At 50.2% G+C, this 17457-nt stretch overlaps 3 protein-coding genes across 6 annotated transcripts in view; all 3 read right to left on the reverse strand.

The window, feature by feature from the left end:
• Nucleotides 1–2063: 2063 nt before the first annotated feature.
• MRPS26 (mitochondrial ribosomal protein S26) lies at nucleotides 2064–4024 on the reverse strand. The gene is made up of 4 exons (XM_008141269.3): nucleotides 3603–4024; nucleotides 3367–3513; nucleotides 3155–3278; nucleotides 2064–2531 (listed from the first exon to the last, which is right to left on the reverse strand). The coding sequence occupies exons 1-4, from the start codon at nucleotides 3812–3814 to the stop codon at nucleotides 2397–2399; spliced, it is 618 nt and encodes a 205-aa protein (XP_008139491.2). The 5' UTR covers nucleotides 3815–4024; the 3' UTR covers nucleotides 2064–2396.
• A 916-nt stretch (nucleotides 4025–4940) lies between these two features.
• Nucleotides 4941–5575, reverse strand: LOC103285836 (progonadoliberin-2). The gene is given in 3 exon segments (XM_054724266.1): nucleotides 4941–4958; nucleotides 5137–5217; nucleotides 5426–5575. Coding segments are annotated over 3 exon segments (249 nt in total).
• A 3998-nt stretch (nucleotides 5576–9573) lies between these two features.
• The window catches only part of PTPRA (protein tyrosine phosphatase receptor type A), a 144981-nt gene continuing 137097 nt past the window's right edge, over nucleotides 9574–17457 (reverse strand). For all 4 annotated transcript variants that reach the window (XM_028144699.2, XM_028144696.2, XM_054724542.1 and 1 more), the window contains 4 exons: nucleotides 15874–15999; nucleotides 15643–15794; nucleotides 10348–10483; nucleotides 9574–9749 (listed from right to left, as the gene is read on the reverse strand). In XM_028144699.2, coding sequence (XP_028000500.1) covers nucleotides 9675–9749; nucleotides 10348–10483; nucleotides 15643–15794; nucleotides 15874–15999 — 489 coding nt within the window. In that variant the 3' untranslated portion in view covers nucleotides 9574–9674. The remainder of the gene's footprint in view (nucleotides 9750–10347; nucleotides 10484–15642; nucleotides 15795–15873; nucleotides 16000–17457) is intronic.

Here is a 17457-nt window from a genome sequence, read left to right on the forward strand (position 1 = left end):
TTATTCTCTTTTCCTGTCTACTTGGACCACCACAAGTAGTTCTCCTGCACCTGGCAGTATATCACCACCACCCAGTCCACGTGGTGAACAACTCTACAGTTTTGTACAACTTCATCTTCAAGACCCTGACTACCCACCCCAGGACATCCCGGTGGTCCACTTCACTGATGTACCGCTTCTTAGCCCGGAGAATTGGAAGGGGCAAGAATCCAGCTGTCCTGGTAACATCTATGCTTAATGGGGGAGATAAATCCTGGGGGGAAAGTGCCTACCCAGCAAAGTTCCTGGGGGTAAAGAAAAAATATCCGATTTTTTTTTACTATCGGTGGGTAAAAATGAAGCTTGGTTTAGAGGTGGCTCTGCACGACCCGCTGGTATCAGCAGTGAACAAGCAGTGACAGCCCCATGCAGGACACTCAACAGCAGTGCAGGGAGAGCAGCCCGAAGGCAGAACTTCCAGAACGTATCCCACCGCCTCCTCCACTTACAGACCGACGACTTGTGTCTACACCCTGAATCAGAGGGGGGGGGACTTGGGAGAAGGAAACTGGACTTCCTCACACAGGCCCAGGGTCCCACGTGAAAGCTCACCAAGGCTCCCACGGCAGGGGACCAGACGGTCTGTCCACTCCTCACCATCAAGTCCAAGACTGTGGGGACAGGTGCCAATCCACGGCCCCCAATGTGTGCCCATCAGCTCACCCCAGAAGTCATGTTGAGCATCTGAAAGGACTCCACTGTGCTGTGTCCATGTTTAGTACCAACCAGGGAAAAGAAAGGCCATTACCAGCCTGAGGAAGGAGGCTACTGCTCCGAGGGGTACAATGCCCTGATGGGGGCAGGGGTGCAAGGCACAGTGATAACCACTGGCTCTATGCTTATACCTGTTACCTGTGTCCTCACCGGAATGTGGGGGGTTGCCCATATTTTCTAAAAGGTTTTCATTTCTTGGGTGTTCCCAGACCCTCTCTACAATGTGGGAGTTCAGGAAAAGCAGCTGGGATTCTGTCCTCTTGTGGTAACTGGGCAAGTTCAAGTGAATGGTGGCAACGGGGCTGCAGCTCTGGCTCGGAGAAACAGCTCTTCATCCTCATCCCAGATGTTGCTCGAGAGCTTGAGCTTGTGTGAACAGGGCAATGGATGTGTATGTTCACTTATTCAATCTGTGAACTTTAACCACAAGTATTTCTGGTACCCTCAGGGTTTGATCCCAGTGCTTGACAAATTACACTGACCTTGTAATCCCTGGATCAACCAGGCCTTCCCTGCCAGCACCCATCTGATGGGTGGTCCAAGGAAGCTGGTAGTGCCAGGATAGATGCAGGTCACTGAGGCCATGGGTGGAAAGGGCTACTAGAAGAAATGGGGTCTCCACCTTGCCTTCTGTGTCTTGAGCCACCAGATCCTGGACAGCAGAGCCCATGGTCAAGCAGAAACAGGTGTTCGGCCAATGGCTGGCTTGTGTCTCAGGTACCATGTGATAGCTGCTCCTGGCTGGAGCCCTAAAACCCTAGGTCAGAGGTCAGCAGACTTCTTCTGTAAAAGCCATGGAACAGCCCTAGCCCAGTGGTCGGCAAACGGCGGCCGCGGTTTGCCGCTCTGTTGACTAATGAGTTTGCCGACCACTGTGTTAAGGCATTACCCTTACCCAGAAGTTTTGACTTCAGGTTAAAGACATTAGTACATTATTAAAATGTTTTTTAAGCTGCATGTGGCTCGCGAGCCGCGGTTTGCCGACCACTGCCCTAGCCAGTTTGGCTCAGTGGATAGAGTGTCAGCCTGAGGACTGAAGGGACCCAGGTTTGATTCTGATCAGGGGCATATGCCTGGGTTGCGGGCTCAGTCCCCAGTAAAGGGCATGCAGGAGGCAGCTGATCAATGATTCTCTCTCGTCACTGATGTTTCTCTCTCTCCCTCTTTCTCTGAAATCAATAAAAATATATATCTTTTTAAAAAAAGCCATATTAACAAATATTTTAGACTTTGCAAGTCATATATGGTCCCTGTTGCAACTAATCATCTCTGCCATCGTAGCATCCAAGTAGTCAATGAATGGATGTGGCTGTATTCAAACCAACCTTTATTTACAAAAACAGGTAGTAGACCAGACTTGGCCCATTTGCCAACCACTGACCACCCTCGAGGATACTCAGGAGATGACCCCACGACTATGGTCCAGTCTGCCCCTCTGTGAGATGGAAACCTTAGTGCTGTGCTGACAGTTGTACAGGGGGCAGAGAAGGGCACTGATCAAGTGGTGGGTGCAGAGGCCAAAACAAGAGGGCCACAATGGAATAGGCTGAGCTTCCTTCTTCAGAAGAAACACCACTGTTTTATCCCAGGTCACACCCGTGTACACACACAGTCCCTGGGCAGGCACTGTCCTTACCGGGCCCTTAGCTGCCCTTGTGCTGTGGCCTGACCACCTGTCCCTCTTTGGTGATGGCCCAGTTGTAGCTCTTTTGGGAGTCCAACGCTTCTTCTATCCGAGCATCCAGGTTCTCTCGGGTGATGAAGGTTTTTGCATCCTCCTATTGAGAGAGAAGGCCAGCTGAATGGGAGCCCTCAGCACAGGCCAGGCTGCCCACACTGCCTGCTGGCCTTTAGCCCACTGACTGAGAACTCCAGCTCTCCCCTGGGAAGGATGCTTGGAGCCCAGGTCCTCTTTGAGTGCCTCGCTGACTTGCCAGCAGCCTTGTCACATTCCTCTTTCTTAATCATCCACTGGACAGCTCTGCCAGAACCACAGCACACCAGCTGTGACAATTTACCTCTTAGTCTCTCTCAAACTCCTCCTCCTCCCTCCATTACTTTAATTCAAGCCTCATCCATTCTTGCTGGGTCACTCCTGCCAACCTAGCCAAAATATTTACCCCTTCAGTGACACACCCAAAGACAAAATACAAACTCTGTGGAGTTCAGGGGTCCCTCCCTCAGACACCAGTTTACCACCCACTAGCTACTTGGACACTTTACAATGTCAACTCTCACTCCAGGTCTCTGTGCCTGCCAGGCACTCTCCCTGCACTCCTCTCCCAAATCCCCACCTGCTCTCCCAAGACTGCCCTCTCCATTTGCACGTAGCCGGTGTCCCACCTCGCTGCACCCAGGACTCTGCCGGCCTCCAGCCCCGCCCCGTGGAGACGCGACCCACCTGCAGCTGCAGCACTTCTTGCTCCTTGAGCTGCATCCAGGCCTGTCTCTCTCGGGCCTTCTGGGCCTTCTCCTCGGCCTGCAGCTGCTCCTGCTCCCGCGCCTCCTGCCGCAGCCTCGCTATCCTGGGAGGAGCAAGAGGCCGAGACTGAGCGGGCTGGGTTCCCGCGGGCCAACCAGGTGGCCCCGCCCCGGCCCGGCCCCCCGTCTCACCGCAGCTCGTGCAGCCGCTGGTTCTCCGCCCGATTCCAGGCCATCAGCTCGCGGTGCTCAGTGGCGTCCTCCAGCGCCTTGCGCTCCGCCAGGACCCCGGCCCGCGCCTCGTGCATCTTCCTCCGCACCTCGGACACGAACTGCAGCCTGTCAGAGACGCGGCCAAGGTCGGCACCCTCAGCCCGCCCACCCCGACACTCCCGGCGGCCGCCTCCCCGGCCATCCGTCCCACACACCTGAGGGCGCGCACGATCTGGCGGTACTGCCGGTAACGCTCCGTCAGCACGAACAGCTCCGCAGGGTCCACCGCGGGCGGGGTCGCCACGCGCCCGATCTTGGACTTGGCCGGCGGGTCGTGGCGGGTCTTGCGGCCTCGCACGAGCAGCAGCAGCGGGGCCGGGGGCCCGCACAGGGGCCGCGCGCCCAGGTAACTCAGCGGGCGCAGCATGACCGAGGCCGCCTCGCGTCCGGCGCGCCGCAGGGCATCACGGGGGCCCGGAAGCGGCCGCGGGGCACCACGGGACGTGAAGTCCAAGGTCTATCCTTCCACACAGTCCCGGGGAGCCCACTCCAACGGCGCTCAAGGCCCTGGCAAAGTCTGCCGTCGTTCCCCGCCACGGGCTCCGGCTGCGCCCTTCCGTCTGCGGGCCGGGTCCGCGTCCCTCCAGAACTCAAGCGGGGAAGGGGCTCAGTGTGAGAGGGAGAGGGAGAGGACAGAGAATTCGAGGCAACTTCCGGGATCTCATAACTTTATTGGGCGGCAGTGCGCAGCGCTCGGGTCCAGTATGCCGGGGTTGGTCATTCCAGCGGAAGCTCTGGTCAGCTGGCCTGGCCTGTCCCGTCCCTTCCCCTCCCGACCTGGCTTCGCTGAGACAGGCTCCTAACCTAGAGGACCCAGGGGTCCTTCACCTCCCTGGGCGTCGGTTACCCACCCTAAACAAACCTGGTAGGTAAAAACCTGAGCTCACACGGACTTAAATTAGGCGATAAGGTTTTGCCAAATAGGAATCTACTTACTACTTTCTCCTTTGGTTACCGTGCGCTCCTGGTGCAATTTAAAATATTATGTGCAGCCATAACAGGTTTGGCTCAGTGGATAGAGCGTCGGCCTGCGGATTGAAGAGTCCCAGGTTTGATTTCCGTCAAGGGCATGTACCTTGGTTGTGGGCACATCCCCAGTAGGGAGTGTGCAGGAGGCAGCTAATCCAAGTTTCTCTCTCCTCGATGTTTCTCTCTATCCGTCTCCCTTCCCCCCCTTATAAAAAATCAATAAAATATATTAAAAAATAAAATACTATGTGCAAAATAGTAATAATCCATCTCCACACACCTGTTTTCTGCTAGGGCTTTGGAGGACTCTGCAATCACTACCATTTCTAGTCAGTGACTACCTATCAGTGTGAGGTCCCACCTCTCACCTCTTTCCACTGGCAGGGGAACACAATGATTTCCCTAGGAAACAAGCCTGGGGGACCCCACTGCAGTCACTGTCTTACTTATGGAGGCTTTTTAGTGCAGTACAATTATTTCCTACTCCATTAGTGACTTCCAATCTTTAATTTAACATAAGTGTCTTATAAATTGTTGAGTTTCTGGGAAATAGAATAGCAGACAGCACCCTGCTTGTAAGCAGCAGGGGCACTAACAGCTGGGGGTGCTGTGGTAGGGGGTGTCTCAGTGCTGTCTACTCCATCTTCCATTCACCTCGCCCTTGTCCTTAGCCACTATGGCCCCTGGTGGCCAATGCCTGGGGCCTCTCACCCTACTTACCAGCAGTGTCTGCATCAGGTACTGCTTCCTATGGAGGGTCCCCTGGCCTGTGGTCCTGCCCTCCCAGGGCACACTTTGCCCCTGGAGTGTGTGTGTGGGGGAGAGCCAGGCTGTTGATTTGGAGGCTATGGCAGCCTGGTCTGGGCTCCTTGCTGCAGTGCCCAGAATCCTTCCTCAAAAGATAGCCGAGGCTGCCCTCACTAGCCCCAACCCCAGGTTCAAGGTAGGTAAAGAAGCCCTAGCCAGCACCTTCTTCCTCCCACTCAGACCTGGGAGACCTGTCACCTACCTGGGGGCCTTGGGGCATGCTGGCGGTGCAGGGGTGAGCTGGAGGCTTTCCTCCACTCTACCAGTCATGGGACCAGTGCTGAGTCTTTGAGGGTCCAGGTTGGGTGGCCAGCAGCAGCAGCAGCAAGAGGCCTAGCTTGGAGCTGGCCATGGCAGGGCTGCTCCTGATGGGGAACTCAAGAAGTTAAAATTTTTTTAGCTTTAGATATGTAGTTAATAGGCTTGGTAATTAATGCATGTAGAAAAGCTATTGTTCCAGGGACTGGAATGTATGACTGGACCTGCTGACTTCAGGAGACACACATGCAATTTGACCTTTGTGCCCTAGGAGAGCTTTAAGTGACCAAGATAGTATCTGAGCCACTGTGCTCCAGGAAGAGGTCAGCTGCCCGGGGATGTAAAGAATCAGTACCGGTCAGCAGATTAAGGGATGCTCAGGAAATCACCTGACTGCAGCTTTTATCTGATTAACCCTTTCCCTGAATTCCAAACCCCTCACCTACTTTCTCCTGAATACCAAACCCCTTACCTACACTTGGTGTGGGTCAGCTCGGTTTTCTATCGCCTGGGGGTGGGGGAGGGGCAGAGCAGCAGAGGCCTATTAATAACCAATCTCTGCATTTGAGCTGAACAGCACATGCAAAGGCCTGGCAGGTTTGACATCATGGGGCCCAGTCACTGGGAGTGCAGGTGCATCAAATCCTGTGGCAAAGATGGGGGAGGGAATGGCATAACGGGCATCATGGTAGGTCATGGGCACCTGGAATTCAGCGGCCCAGGCAGGAGGGCATATGTGAATTTCCAAATTGACTTATTTAGCAGGGACCTGAAATCAATGTGTTTAATTAAATTGTTTTGAGGGGGAAAAAACCAAACAGGCTTTGTTCTTAGATGCATGGGTTAACCAAGTAATTTTTAGTAAACGTTTGCCTTGTCGTTTAGTAAACATGATTGAGTTTAATCAACAAGCTTAGTTTTGACTTGGGTTTTCAGAATGTTTATTTTAAATGGGGATGCCCTTTTTTCTGTAATTTGTTGTTTTTGCTAAAAAATCCAAACCAGAACTAAGCTTCCCAGGGGAAGAACCGGGCCCTTTCTTTCTGGCAACATAGCTAGCTTTTCAGGAATGTTTGCTGTCCCCTTCCAGACTATAAACTCTGGAATTCATCCTCCTATCCTCAGCAGGACACAGAAAGCCATTTGTTCACCAAGTTCCAGCTGATTCTCTGCCTTGGGGAGAGGACACCATTCCAGTCTGGGAGCTCTTGTAGTCAGTGGGGAAAGGAACAAAATGGAGAAGAGGCAACACAGGAACTGCCAGGTGGGGGTGGAGGTGAAAGGGGTGCAGAGAATGCCAGAGGGCTGCAGCAAGGGACAGGTGCCTGTGGGTCATCCCCCTGAGCAGGAAGCAGGATATGTGGACCTGGAGCTCAGGAGGGGACTTGGGCTTGGAGAAGGGCTGAGGATCCACAGCACACAGACAGCAGGAGTGCCTGACCTCTGAGGAGAGAGACAGTGGAGAGTCACTAACACCAAGGGGAACTAGTGGGCAGATGGGGGGGGGGGGGGGCGGGTGTCCCTGGGGCTCAGTGCACAGGTCACCTTGGTGAGACAGGTAAGAAAGGAAATGAAGTGGGAAAGAGGCAAGAGTGAGAGTGCAGACTTTTTCAAGAAGTCTATCAAAGGGACAAAAATTTAAGCCTGGAGGAAGAGATTTACTGGGGGAAGTGATGAAGAAACAGAAAACCTAGGAGAGAGCTGACTAGTTGAAGTGAGGTCTCTGAAGGTGTGGCAGACCCGAGTTCTTGGTGTGTGGTGGGCAATGGACACCATTTCCCCTGTTGAGAAATCCTGGCTGACGGGTGGGAAGTAGTCACCCCTGCCCTTCCCACACAATCATGCTGTGTGAGCCCCAATACTTTCCTTTTAGCCCAGACTAGTTCCTGTTTGGTTTGTCTCTTGAAATCATGTGAACCCTGCTTGAAGACATCTGTTAACCAGGTGATATTTAAAATATTGGCCCAGCCACTGCTCAAATCAGCATGGACTCCAGCAGAAAACCATTGGGCCAAAATAGCGTGCAGCTGCTCAGTACCAGCCCTGGTAACAGTCGGGCAGCCTGCTGGGAGGAGGGAGGCAGGGCCTGTGGAGGGCGTGTCGAGGGCTCTTCTGCTCGTTCTGGAACAGCCTACTGACCCAAAGCCTGCCCTCCTCCATCTGCCTGGACTTGGTCACACAGAAGCACCAAAAAGTAGCTTGTTCGAGGAGCCAGGGTCTTTTTCCCAAACATGGCTCCTCTCATCAGAAATTTGTCAGATTCTATCATTGTTTAATTTATCCAGGCTTCTTTTAAAACTACTGAAATTTGAGTTTATTGCCCCTTGGAGTTCCTTAGTTCGAACAGAAGGGACTGAGTACCTCCACTGACACATACTCACCTCTTGCAAGCTTCCAGAGGTGGTCTGCTGTGTCCCTGCAGACATCCTGAATGTGGTACAAAACTTGGCTCCTGTCTTGGAGCCGTCGTGTCCTTGTTTGCTTGGACTCCGAGGTCCTCTGTAATGTGGCTCCACATGGCCTTTCCCCCTTTCACACATCTAACTATCCAGCATCCCTTGGGTCCAGTTCAAGTCCCATCTCCTCCAAGAAGCACAGCAGCACTGATATCTCAAGTGTGCCTTCCTGGACCAGGTTAGGGTGTCACCTCTCAGTCCTGAGCCCGAGAAGGCTCAGGGCCTGGCCCTGCTCCTCAAGAAATGCCCTGCAGGCCATGATGCAAGCCTCTCTCAGTCCTGCACTGACAGCCATGACCACCAGTTTAATCTCTTGTTCTATGATGAGCTGCTTGTGAGGATAGGAGGCAGTAGACAGGCCCCTCTCCCAGCTGTGCTCCCAAAGACTACATTTCCCAGCCTCCCTGTAGCTAGGTGTGGCCTTATGACTACGTTTTAACCAATGGGATATGTATGAGAATGAAAAGTGCAAATTTTGCTTCATGTCCTTAAAAATGAAGTTGCTTGATCTCCACACTGTTTTGGGTTCTCCATGAGAAAAGACAGTGATCCAGCTCCAACCATGAAGAAAAGAATAACATCCTAAGGGACACCGGAACCACGAGATGGGAGGATACTGGGCCTCTGGACTGGCCAATTACATGAGAAATAAATGAACATCCAACTTATTTGAGACACAAAAGTTAAACACTTTTGCCTAATATTCAGGATCAAAATCAAGTTGGAATCTAAGACTCCCACCATCCAGAATCTGAGGCACTTCCACATAAAAGTCCTGGAAATGAGGACAGACGTGAAAGAACATTGAAGCTATTTAACACAGTAAGTGTGAGAATAAAGACTTACTCTGGGCGGAGTGACACAATCCGTAGTTTTATAACAAAGCACCAGAGAGGTCAGACTGGCCTTGGCCAGGAGCCACTTCCTCTCTCAATGCCCTTGGCCATCTTCCCAGAGTGCCAGGCTGGCTGGGACCACTGCACCAAAGAGGGGCTGGGAGGGAGGGGAAGGCGGGTCCTTGGCATGTAGCCAAGCGCTGGAGGGGCTGCACTTATTGGAAAGGAGGAGTCAGGAGGACTGGCCTCTCCGGGCCGTTGAGACAAAACAGTACCAGGAAGGTCAGGAGTGGCCTAGAGAGCCCCAGCTCTGGTATGGCTGCCCCACCCCAGACAAAGGGAGAGACGTTTCCTCAGGGAGGCAAAGCTTTTATTACCTATAACCCCTGGTGTGGTGACAGAGGTACCTCTCTGGTCCCCTTACTCCCATGGTGGGTGTGGTGGTGGGAGAAGAGGCTGCGTGGAGGGGGAGGGGAGGGATTACTTACAGAGCAGGGAGGGAATAGCGGCCTGACAGGCCCTGGGACAACCAATTTCCTCAAGAGCTCTGAGAGCTTTGTGCTTTTTTTCTTAGTTGATGCCAAGCTACCTGGAAAGGGTTTTGTGTTTCTTCTTTAGGAAAAGATGTATAAAATACAGAACAATTCAGCCCAACTTCCAGGCAGAGAATTTCACGATATCAGTCCAAACATCACACTATTTAATTCCCCAATAAAACATTGGAAAAAGGAGTATCAGTGCTAACACATTTACATATAAAATCTCCACCTAATAAGTAATAGAAGCCTATGTACCAATTTCTAAAACAGTTATAAGATATATACACAATTTTGGGTATATTAACAAACAGAATATTACAAAATATTAAAGGCAATGCTCCTTGTCCACGGGCCTCATCACCTTACTTGAAGTTGGCATAATCTGAGAATGCATCAATATATTCCTGCACCACCTTGTAGCAGAACTCGTACTGTTCCTGGAGAGCGAGAGGAGGGGGAAAGGCAGGGTTACTGATGAGAACACACATGCAGTTCCTGCCCGAGTTCTGACAGCATCCCCTCTGGGGAGTGCAGCTCATCTCCTACAGATGGAGGCGACCAGAGAAGCGGTCAGATGTGTGTGCTGGTTTGGTAGAGCTGGTGGGGAGATGGCTGTGTGTGGCCCACACCTCACTAGGACTGTCAGGCTCGAGGCACCTCATTAACTGCCAAATGTCTTAAAATTTACTTTCCCCATACTCAGTGGTTACTGGTCAGACTGTCAGGAGCCAGACCTCTTCACAGGGAGCCTGAGCAGAAGAGAGGAGGCGTTCCTGAGTCTTCCCTTCCCCAGGCTCATGGAGAAGTGTAGACAAGCCCATGGGGTGCCCTGCCCAGGCCAGGCAGGGGTGCACCAGGAAGAGAGTTACTGGTGACAGGGCTACCTGCTTTCACTGCCTCCCAAGGCTCGTTCTGTCTGGGGAAGGGAAGAACGGGTCTGCAATTACATAGGCTCTGACAACTAGGAAGAGCCTCCCCGCTCACTGCCCTGACGAAGAAGGGTTACAGTTGGTGTGGACACACGGGGCAGCATACCAGTGTCTGGACCATGTGTGGCCTCTGCAGCCGCAGGCTCTTGACGGTTTGGAAGACATCCAGAATCCCCTCCGCTTTCACCCGTTCCAGGACGGTGCTTAGGGCACAGAAGGTCCCTGTCCGTCCTGCCCCCGCACTGCAATAGAGGAGACAAACAATGCACCAACCTCTGAGCTGACCAGGTGAGTGGAAGTGGCAGTGAGTGGATAAAGGCAGAGGTTGGTGCTGGGGTGGAGAGGAGGCCCGTCTGCTCCTCACCACATAAGCCCCTGCGCACACAGCTCTGGGGAGGCAGGTGCACCCCTGCTGCCCTCTCTGCACCGCCTACTTTGCCTGGTGAGGGACTAGCCCATGGGACAGCACCGAGCCTTTGGTGTCTACCTACAGACAAGCCTGGACTGCCCTGACCTGCTGCTCACTCATGTTAGAGTTCTCATCCTCTCTTTCCCGACAAACCTGCCCCTCTGCACTGGTAAGTGTGTGCTGATTCTGTTCCACGCCTCTCCTTTTCTTCCTAAATCCTAGGAATCCAGATTCTCGCCATGACACTGTCCAACCTGTTTAATGTTATCAGTTGATTCACTCACCAGACCCTACTGAGTGCCTGCTGTGTGGAAGGGACTATGGGGGGTAGCAGTATCCTCAGATGATAAGATATGCAGTATAGGAAGGAAAAAGAGAAGAGTTCTAGGAAGGGTGGGGAAAGCTGCTATTGTGAGTAAGGTGGTCAGGGAAGGCTCTCTGCCAGGTGAACAGAACCTGAACAAGGTGAGGGCAAGGCTGGATGGCTGTTTGGAAAATAAGCACTCAGGCATGAGGCAGGAGTGTGCCTAGGTGCTGAAGCTGTGTAGTTGGACCTGATGGACGGAAGGGAAGAAGGAAGGCAGGAGAGTGCTGGGGTGCGGTCAGAGCCCTCAGGGAGAATGCCAGGCCCCTGGAGTACCCCTTGCCTGGCCTGGGCAAGGAGCCCTCCGGTCCTGTTGGGCCTTATGAACCGTTGTTAGATTCAAAGTAAAGGAGTGATGTGGTCTGACTGAAGTTTTAAAGGATGCCTCAGGCTGCTGTGTGGAGAACTGGGGAAAGGGTGGAAACAGGAAAAGCAGTGAGGTCAGTATAATTACTGGGGAAGGGGATGTGGCTTGGACAGAGAGGTCCTGGTGGAGGGAGTGAGAACACTTGGTTCTGAAATTATTTTGCATGTAGAGCATTTGATGCACATGTGTAAGAAAAAAAGAGAATAGGAAGACTTCAAGGCATCTCACTTGAGTCGAGTGGTGACTGAAATGCTACTTACTGATTTGGAGGTTATGGCAACAGTAGGCTTGGAAAGAAGTATCAGTTCTGACTGAAACCCTTTAAACTGAAATGCCCAAGTGCAGCTGTTGAGTAGGTTAAGATATATGAAGATGAAGTTTAGGGGAGAGGTTGAACTGGTGATAAAGATTTGGGTGCTGACCTAGCCCGTTTGGCTCAGGAGATAGATTGTAGGCCTGCAGACAGAAGGGTCCCAGGTTTGATTCTGGTCAAAGGCACATACCTCAGTTGCAGGCTCCCCGCCCTGGTCAGGGGCATGTGGGAGGCAACCAATTGATGTGTCTCTCTCCGACTCTCCCTCTTCCTTCCACTTTCTCTAAAAATCAATGGAAAAAATATCAGGTGAGGATTAAAAAAAAAAAAAAGAAGATTTGAATGCTGGTATCAAAGCCAGGAGACGCAGACGGGCTCACCTAGGGGAGTGAGTATTAGTAGACATAGAAGAGGTCCAAGGACTGGGCCCCGGACCACAGATGGAGAGGAAGGAGCAAAGGTGATAGAGAAGAAACAGCTGATGACGACAAAAACTGAACAGGAGGGCTTCAGGAGAGAAGCTATGCTGAAAGCATTCCACAGAGATGTGAGTGATCAACTATCCAATACTGATGAAGGTGAAGGATAATGAGACTGTGACCTGGGGAAGGTGACAGGTGCCCCTCGCAGGGGCAGCTACAATGGAGTGTGAATGTGTGTGTGTTTGTAATTGGAATGGGATCAAGAGAGAATGGGAGGAGACTAACTGGAGATTAAGTATGAACAAATCCTTTAAGAACCTTTAATATTAAGGAAAACGGAGACAGAGGGGTAGCTGGAGGGGCATTGGAGGCAGAGTTTTTTTAAAAAAATATTAAGATGGGAGAAATTATAGCATATTGTATGGAGATGTAGTTATGTAGGTAGTTATTCCGGGACAGCCTGATCATGTAGCATAGCGAAGTCACGTCCCTGAGGAGATAAAAGGGGACAGAACTGGTATCTAAGTGGAGGGTCAGGGGGTGCAGACAGGCTCTAGTGTGGCCCCCAAGATACCTGCCTCCTGGTGTTCATGCCCCTGTGTGATCCCACTCCCTTGAGTGTGGGAGGGACTTGTGATATGCTTCTAACCAACAGAAACAGCAAGGGTGATAGCATGTATACAATTACATATACATGATTATGTTACATGAGATCATAATGCCTGTTTTGCAAAATACTCTCTCCTTTGCTGGCTTAGAAGGAACAAGCAACCATACCAAGAAGGTCCATGTTGCAAGAAACTTCCAACAAGAGGCTTCCAGTCCAGCAGCCTACAAGGAACTGAATGCTACCAACAACCAAGTGAGCTTGGAGGTGGATCCTTCCCTATTTGAGCCTCAGGTGGGTCCACAGCCCTGGCCAGCACCTTGATTGTAACATTGTGAGACTCTGAAGCACAAGACTCAGCTGAGACATGTCAGAATCCTGAGCACAGAGACTGAGAGATAAATGTGTGTTGTTTTCAGATGCGAAGTTTGTGGTAATATTACACAACAATAGATGATTAATGTAGCTGTCTTCAGAGAGGTCAGACAACTCATCCACTGAACAGGAGGGCTGCAGGGTCCACAGCACCAGCACAGGCAGATGGGGAGCTGTGGTGGTGGGAGTAGGTGGAAGTTCTCTCTGATTGCTTCTCTTTTCTTAGTCAGATAGAAAACACACTCACCTCTTAAATATGAGGATAGGAGAGGTGCTGGAGGTTGGAGGTTTGAAAGGAGGCATAAAATAATCATCTGAGAAAAAGGCTGGCAAGTTTTTCTATAAAGGGCCAGATAGAAATATTGTAGGTTTTGCTGGGAAGAGACAAAATTAAGTAATAACTGGGCAATTGTAACTTCTTGTGTGCTGAGCAGCACTGTGAGATGAGGAGGGCTCCACTAAGATCTCAGCTCTACCACTGGAGCATGAGAGTTGCCACGACAATACAAACACATGAGCATAGTCGTGTTCCAATAAACCTTGAATTTTATGTAATTTTCATGTCACGAATTAGTCTTTTGATTTAAAAAAAATTTAAAAATATAAAAACAGTTCTTAGCTCGCAGGCTCACACAAAACCAGGTGGCAGGCTGGATTTGGTTACGGGCCCTACTTGCCTAGCTCTGGTCTAGGAGCCCGGGAGATGCAGAGGACTGCAGGGCAGCACTAAGGGCCAACCACGAGGTCACAGGTCAGAACTGTAGAATGAGGCCCATAACACGGTGCTTTTCTTCGGCCACAGTCAGCTGCCTGGTGCAGGTACAGGGGAGCTAGAGAATCTGGGATGTCCTAAGAGAGGGTGACCAAGGGTGAAGAGCACGGGGGATAAAAAGTATGGGCAGGAAGTCTCTAGGCCACTGAATCCTTTTACTTTTGCCGATCCAATGGGCAAGAGCCATGTTTCATTGTTTTCATTCCCATTTCTCATATTCTGAGTAAGGTCTATTATCATTTCATGTTTACTGTCCATTAATATTAGTTAATGTACTTTGCCTTTTTCTTCTTCACTTTTTAAAATGATTTATTTTTGTACAGATATTAATTAGCATAGTTCAAATTTCAAAAAGGTCCAAAAATCTCTTTCCTACTTCATTTCTCTGCCCTTCAAATTACCTCCTGGGAAACAAGCAATGTCATCAGGTCCGTGTGTGTCCTTGCACAGATATTTTATGCTTACACCAACATAAACATATACATATTCTTTTACTGTCTCCCACTGCTTTTCTCCCCAAAAATAAATCTAGAGGATTATTCCATACCAGTCTATAAACAGATTCCTCATCAATTTTTTACAGCTCTGTAGTATGAGATATATCAGAGCTTACTGAACCAGTCCCCTATTAATATATGTTTATATTATTTATAATATTTTACTCTTAGAAGCAGTGGTTCAATCCTTGTAATTATTTCATTTTGGCCACTTGAAGAACATTTACTGGACACATTACTAGAAGTTCCTTTGCTCCTTTATCTATTTTCAAACCAATTTGTAGGAATTTTTTTTTAATTAACTTAAGGGTATTTTTCCATTGATGTTTATTTATTTATTTAATATATTTTATTGATTTTTTTACAGAGAGGAAGGGAGAGGGATAGAGAGCTAGAAACATCGATGAGAGAGAAACATCGACCAGCTGCCTCCTGCACACCCCCTACCGGGGATGTGCCTGCAACCAAGGTACATGCCCTTGACCGGAATCGAACCGGGGACCTTTCAGTCCGCAGACCGACGCTCTATCCACTGAGCCAAACCAGTTTCGGCCCATTGATTTTTAGAGAGAGTGAAAGTGAGGGGGAAATAGAGAGAGAAACATCAATTGGTTGCCTCCTGCACATGCCCCGACCAGGGCCAGGGATTGAGCCTGCAACCTAGGTACATACCGTACCCTTGAATGGAATCGAACCCGGACCCTTCAGTCCAAGGGCCAATGCTCTACTCAAACTGGCTAGGGCTGTAGGAATTTTTAATATATTCTTCCTTCCCCTTTAAAATAGTATTTTTTCCTAGTTACAAAGTCATGGTGAATATTTTTTCTAAAATGTAATCGCAAACAACATGCTCCAAAGAAAATTCACCTTTCCCCCCACCACAATGAGACCCCTTTTGCCATCTTTCTTCTGTCAGTGACACCAACCATTACCAGTAACCCTGTCTCAAACCTGGGAGACACCCTGACTCCTCTTCTCTTTCACAACTATATTTTTAGTCTTGTTCATTTTTCTCCAAACTGCCTTCAATACCTGCTTTTCTCATTCCTGTGTTTCACAAGGAGGCCAGGTTCCCAGGCACATAATGTGCAAAGTTCAAACACCAGGATCCTCTCCTATCATCTGGCCTAGTCCTAGGGTCATCAAACTTGACTGCCACGTGCTCATCAACAACCTGTTCTTTCCTCATGGTCTGATACATGCTCATGATTGCCTCCAACGGGCCTGCTTCTCATCACTTTCTTTCTCTCCCCTGAGGGCTGGGGTGAGCGGTACCTGCAGTGTACGGTGATGGGGTGGTTCCCTGACTGCTGCTGCTGCTTCTGCACGGCTGCGATGATGTTGATCATGCCCTTCCCATCGCTGGGGATGCCCACTTCAGGCCAGCCGTGGAAGTGGAACTGCCGGATCTGCCGGCTCTTGTTCTCCTTTGGAGGAAGGGCCATCAGAGAGGTAGGGGCACCCAGGTTTCCCTGTGGGAGAAGCCTCATCCACCAGCCATCTTACCCTGGTGTTGGTGACCAGGAGGTCTCTGATGGTGTAGCTCTCACATTCCTCCTCCTTCTTCAGCTCCACTGTGATGTCTCCATAGGACACCAGTCCATCTGAGGGCCAGTACTGGGCACACTTCTCCTGGAGGACAAATGAGAGAGTGTAGGGGGCTCAGAACACCATGTGTGGAAGAGGCAGGGCTGCCCCGTGAGCTGCCTGCCCTCTTCTCAGCACAGCTACCTATTACCCAATGCACTTCACCCCCAAAGTATTGAAAACTCAGAGGGTCATGACGTTACTTAACGTTACTCCAGGACATCTATATTTAACAACTTGTTTCCACTATCAGAGATAATCAATTAACCATTTGGTGCTACTTACTGTGTACTTTGCAACACTGACAGTCTTTGAAAAACTCAACCATCACCCCATAGGGGCATCCAACACTCAGTGGCAGTGTCGAGGGAGAGGAGGAGTGAATATCTTTGTTCCAACTTCTGCCCTCCATTTTTTTGTTTCCTTGGAGTGTTCCCATATCTTATAGCTGTTTACAAGCCAGACTGATAATCCAGACAAACTGAACCCAATTATATCACCTTTGCCTAGCCATGGTGCTTTACTGCAGCCCAGTGCACAGATTGTTTGTCATTCTTCTTTCTCTTTATTTCTTTCATCTGCAATGGTACCTTAAAGTTGCTAGCACTTGCATGTCTGTCCTTGCTAGTGAGAAGATGGTTTGCTGTTTGTTTTTTATTTTAAAGATTTTTTATTGCCGAAACCGGTTTGGCTCAGTGGATAGAGCGTCGGTCTGCGGACTGAAAGGTCCCTGGTTCGATTCCGGTCAAGGGCATGTACATGGGTTGTGGGCACAGCCCCGGTAGGGGTTGTGCAGGAGGCAGCTGGTTGATGTTTCTCTCTCATCGATGTTTCTAGCTCTCTATCCCTCTCCCTTCCTCTCTGTAAAAAATCAATAAAATATATTTGGGAAAAAAAAAGAAAGCTCGAAAACTTCTGCTTTAAAAAAAAAAAGATTTTTTTATTGACTTTTAGAAAGAGGGGAAGGGAGGAAGGAGGAAGGAGGGAGGGAAGGGAGGGGAGGAAGAGAGAGGGGGGGGGAGGGAGGGAGAGAGATGAGAGGGCAACACTGATCGGCTGCCTCCTGCATGCCCTCTACTGGGGATTGAGCCCGAAACCTTTCAGTGCACAGGACAATGCCCAACCAACTGAGCCACACTGGCCAGGAATACCATCTGTCTTGTTTTTATACCCGGCTCAGTTCCCTCTACAGCTTCTTGTGGGCTGGGGCTGCTTCTCTTCACCTTTGTATTCCCAGCACCTTTCACAATGTCTGCCTATGCTAGGTCTCAGTAAGTATCTGGTAAATGAATTTGTTAATGTCTGTAGAACAACCCAAGGTATAAATACATAAATAAAACAAAATCCTGTTCATTTCTTTCGAGCATTTTGGGGAATATCTTAGATACTTCATTACTGGCAATTTAAAAATCCTTAATAACCCCTACCATCAGCCTGCAGTCTGAAGGGTTCGATTCTGGTCAAGGGCATGTACCTTAGTTGCAGGCTCCTAACCCTGGTTGG

This window comes from Eptesicus fuscus, chromosome 12 (assembly GCF_027574615.1).
Source record: "Eptesicus fuscus isolate TK198812 chromosome 12, DD_ASM_mEF_20220401, whole genome shotgun sequence".
Taxonomy (NCBI): domain Eukaryota; kingdom Metazoa; phylum Chordata; class Mammalia; order Chiroptera; family Vespertilionidae; genus Eptesicus; species Eptesicus fuscus.